The following is a 5,000-nucleotide window of genomic DNA, read 5'->3' as shown; positions in this document are numbered from 1 at the left end:
CACCACATGGCCGAAATCAAAACCACGATGACACAGAAAACATCAGAGAGTAACCCATCAATGATCTTCATCTACCTCCCTCCTTCCCTTCCTTAATCCCTCTCTCCCTCTCTCTCTCTCTCTCTCTCTCTCTCTCTTCCGTGGGGTGCCTGACAGTACAGTACCTTGTACCAGGAGGGTGTATTCTCCCTGGCTCTGGCCGATGCCGTTGTCCGCGTTACAGAGGTACACGCCGTTGTCCGACTTGTTGAGCATCTCGAAGCGCAGGAAGGCACCGTCCACCTTGGCCAGCGGGGGGGAGCTCTCCGTCCTTCTTCTCCCACATGAAGGTTTCAGGCCTGAAAGGGAGGGAGGGGAGAGAGAGAGAGAGAGAGAGAGAGAGAGAGAGAGAGGGGAGTATCCTTTAAATATAATCGTTGTATATCCGTCATCATCTGTCCCATCTACGCTGATGTACAGGGATTTACAAAAGCAATACTGTTTTATTATATTGACAGTCAGGTTCAATACAGGCCTCTCTCAACGCAAAGCCATTGATGTGCAATGAGAGAGACAGACAGAGACAGACACAAATGATGTAAAGAGAACGATCAGAGAAACGGATGACACAGCAACAATAGACTGGAGACCGACCGGAGCATTAGGAGGGGTCGAAAGAGAGAGTGAGCGGGAGACAGAGAGAGGGAGAGGGAGAAAACAGACGAAAAAAAGAGAGAGCAACAGAAGAGGAGAGAAAACAAGAATCTTCACCACAATGAGGGGTGACGACACATAGGTCGAGAGGACAGTGTTGTTCGTGACAGAAAAACTGAGATTGAAAGGAGAGAGAGAGAGAGAGAGAGAGAGAGAGAGAGAGAGAGAGAAAGAGAAGGCAAGGGGAACACAGTGACAGATCAGCGTTTCAATCGTCCATCCGTTTTAAAATCCATTCCCCCCCACCAGTTACCAGATTGTGTATGAGGGAGATAGCATGAGACGCGCCGACGATAAAGGAATCAATTATGTAAATACGGGAGAGTCCTTAAGCGCCGTACAGTAATTACACTGACAAAGTGTGAGCCGGGGGTAAGAGACGGGGACAGACACTATGGGCTATACCTGGATGCATGCAGGCAGCCTGATTAACCCATTAAGACCTGAGAAGATTCTAGAAAGGTCTTCTAAAACCTAAAATATTTTTTAAAGAAAAACCCAAAAAAAAAATCCTCGATTTTTCAAAAATAGCAGATCTACAAGCTCATAGCGCGGCACTCGGGTGCCGCGCTATGAGCTTGTATATCTGCTATTTTTTAATAGCCAAAGACATCTAAAGTGACACATATGCGTTCCAGGTATCAATGGTTTAATCACTCTCTCCTAGAAGCACCCCACCAAAAACTCCCTCGTTGCCACTTTAAAGGCACACTCCAACTCGTTTACCCGGCGGCCATTTGTGCAGTAATGCCATAGCAGTGATTTAAGTGAAAAGCAAATAGCAATAAACAGCCCTGGAGGCGCATCGTTGCCGTTATATACTGTAGCCCTGCAATTCTTCAGCGGCAGGCAGCTTAACCTAACCTGACGGACCGACTGACTGACTCCGGAAATGAGCGGAGTGGCATTTGTGGAGGCCGAGGGGAGACATTTGGCATGACATTTAGTGAAAGGCAAACAAAAACGAAGCTAGCTAAATAGAATAAAACAAAACATTGTCGTCGTCGGTGACCTCACACATGTTATTTAATCTTTATTTATCCAGGAGAGTGCCATTGACATTAAGAATTTGTTGTTCAAGTGAGACCTGGCCAAGACAGGTAACAGCAGGAAGAAAAACTAAACAAAAAAAATACATCATCACAGCTGTGAGTAAAAGGTTAATTAAAAACACTGACAACCTAATGATTTTGGATCTAAAAGCACCTTCTTAAAGGAGAATACCGGACAAATTAAGTGTTGTCTTTGATGTCTCGTTACTACCGACGTGAAAAGTGGCGTTCTTTTTTTCCATAGATTCCCCTGTCGTCATTTTTTAAACCCCCTCCGTTGTCATAATGGGAGCGCGTGGGTTAGGGAGATTCGTCTATTATAACCGATCCAAAGTTGTTTTTTTTCTCTACTGCTAGTCATTGTGGAGTCTCATGATAGTCAAACATGCGCTGAAAATTCCTGCGAGGCCACCGTTAATGGCGAACGATTTAACACTGGATGCTTGTTTCTTTCCAGAACCTGGCAACTCGTGTTGCCAGGTTCTGGAAACAAGCAACCAGTGTTAAGTGGGGTTTAAAAAATGACGACAGGGGGAATCTATGGAAAAAAAGAACGCCACTTTTTCACGTCGGTAGGTGAGTAACGAGACATCAAAGACAACACTTAATTTGTCCGGTATTCTCCTTTAAGTAGTTCTGGCCAAATAGGGGGCAGAATACAAAAAGCTCCACTTTTCCTGTCTCTGCATGACCGGTTGGAGCTAAAAACATCTATATTTTAATTTAGATATACTGTTATTTAACCAGGGAACCTCTATAGAGCAGATCCCATCATCAACATTGTCTGGGATGACATTAGCAATCAAATTATTGGCTTAGGAATGCGACAAAAACTGAAAAAAAATCTCCATGAATTCAATGCTTTATGGGGTGTGTAATTGATAGAAAATAATCTTTTTTTTTTGGGGGTGAACTACTCCTTCAAGTATAAATCAGGCTCCAGTGTCCGAGTGTCCACTCCAGACTGAGACGCATCCTTAGAGAATCTGATTTGAATCGTATTTCAAAACCACCTAGGAATGCACTTCAAATCGTATTTGCTGAAATCAGCATCCAAGTGTGTTTTTTTTTTTTGCTGTCTAGCCCCGGTTAAGGGATTTGCTTTTTACAGTATGTGGCTCTGCAGGAGTCTAGCTGTCTAGAAGACTGTCTGTCTGTCTGTCTGTCTGTCTCTGTCTGTCTGTGTGTGTCTGTGTGTTCGGAGCTAATCTCGCAAACCGCAGGGACCAATCAGCGCCAAATGTCTCGTGCAACACTGCCAGTAGGTGACAGAAGTACCCCCAATACTTCTTCTTTACTTTTAAAGGGTCTACACCATTAATTAAAAAAAATTATAATAATATTTAATATTATATTGTTTATGTCCCTCAAACGTTTTTCAAAAGGTTTGAGCCTAAATCAAGCCTCAGATATACTCATTCCAACTAACTTCTCTCTGGCTTATAAAGCACTTTCACCTGCAATACCACATTTTCCTGTTTGGCACGGGGCGCTATTGAGCCAGTTTGTATGCATGTTATCTCCTGGTTCTGTGTGGAAAAAGTAAAAAAAAATATATAAGAAGAAAAAAATATAAATAAAAAAAATGATTTGTTTTTGTTAGTTTTTTTTGGTTGGAACTGAAAAAACGGGAGGGATTGTACCCTGACGTGACGTCACGTCAGGGACCAAATCAGTTTGGCCTGTTTTGAGACCAATAACAGAAAACCCCAGATTTGCTGTGAAAGCCTGAGTGTTCAAACTGGGGTATTTTGGGGGATAGAAGAGAGGTAGGGGAGACCAAAAACACACAAAAAATAAGAAAAAGTTAGAATTCACGGTGTAGTCCCTTTAACTTATTTTTTTACTTCTTTGAAATATTTGACCTAAGTCATACGTCAAATTTGAAGTCATGATATGACTCATGATATGAGTCATGATATGAGTGGGACAATTCTGTCCTTATCGGGACATAACTCGAACGGCGGACTTCGCAACGCTCGGCACGGCAACTCGCTCGCCTAGCGGCTCGCTCGGCGGTGCCTCTCGTGGCTCAAGTCCGCTTAACACATTAACTGCCAAGACCGTAGTCCTACGGGCCGTTAAATCCAACTGTTAAGCGCCGAGACCGTAGCCCTACGGGGCTGCGGTCTTTTCGCGCATGCGCGGTCCGGGTGCACTTTCGGAATTTTTTTGATCCACTTCCGTTTCCGGTTTGATGACAGGAAATAGAATTATTTGGGATCCGGTTTTCACGATCACGCCCGCCCTCGTTCTACAGACGAAACTGAAACTCAATTCTCTTCCTGTAGTTTTTTCTCCTCGCATTTCACTGTTTAACGTAATCCGCTCTAACTCAAACATGGATGCCCCGTTTGACACGTGGTTTTCACTGGGAGATACAGGGAGATCGCGCGGATGTAAACAGACTGTGTAGCGCTCAATCTTAAGGATTTTAACAAGATCTATGGCGACATGAAAAAAACAAAAAAACAACAAAAAACACCTTGGCACTGGTGAGTACATTATGAGATTAGCCCTTGGCAGTGGATGTGTTAAGATGGCGCGCCTTTAAACAGTTTTAAGCGGACCCGTCAAACGTTGGACGTTTTGATCACATTTGTCCCAAGAACTCACAATAGGCCGTTTGTGGGAGTGTGTTGGATCACATCTTATGTTTTGTACTGTACTGAAACTTGTCACATACAACATGGCGGTATACCTACAGTACGCCACACGCCACCACGGTATAATGCAATTATATATATATATATATTTTTAAAACAAGTGAGATACGTTCAACGCGCACAAGGTGTTTTTAAGTGAGTAACTGACTTCCACTGCGGAAATGAGATGCAATTGTGAGAGCACTGCTGGGCCCCGCGCTGATGGAATAGATAGCAAATGTAATAGAATGTATGGCAATCGTAGGAAACGCAATACACTCCTCCGATAGCCTAGGGGGGAGAGAGGAGGACGGGAGGGAGGGAGGGGGAGGTGCAGATTCCATTCTATTCTATTAACCCCATTAAGACCGGGGACGCATCTTGTGTAATTTTAAGGTTTCTTTGGCTATTCAAAAAATAGCAGATCTGCAAGCTGGTAGCGCGGCACCGAGTGCCGCGCTACCAGCTTGTAGATCTCCTATTTTTTGAAAAAATCTTGAAGATTTGTACAATTCTTTGAATATATTATATATTCTTAAAGGGAACATTTGTAACTCAAATCTTTGCTCCTGGGGATTCTACAGATGTCTTCTAAATCCTAACAGTTTTC

The 5,000-nt window shown here is 43.5% G+C and overlaps 1 protein-coding gene across 1 annotated transcript in view; it reads right to left on the bottom strand.

The window, feature by feature from the left end:
- Positions 1-5,000, bottom strand: part of cadm3 (cell adhesion molecule 3) — a 149,302-nt gene that overhangs the window by 13,508 nt on the left and 130,794 nt on the right. Inside the window, 2 exon segments of the mRNA XM_080441251.1 lie at positions 165-295; positions 297-338. Coding sequence (XP_080297377.1) covers positions 165-295; positions 297-338 — 173 coding nt within the window.

Source organism: Gymnoscopelus braueri (assembly GCF_963280865.1).
Source record: "Gymnoscopelus braueri genome assembly, chromosome: 10".
Lineage (NCBI taxonomy): Eukaryota > Metazoa > Chordata > Actinopteri > Myctophiformes > Myctophidae > Gymnoscopelus > Gymnoscopelus braueri.
Note: the sequence above shows the minus strand (reverse complement) of the source record. Positions and strands in the feature narration are given on the sequence as shown.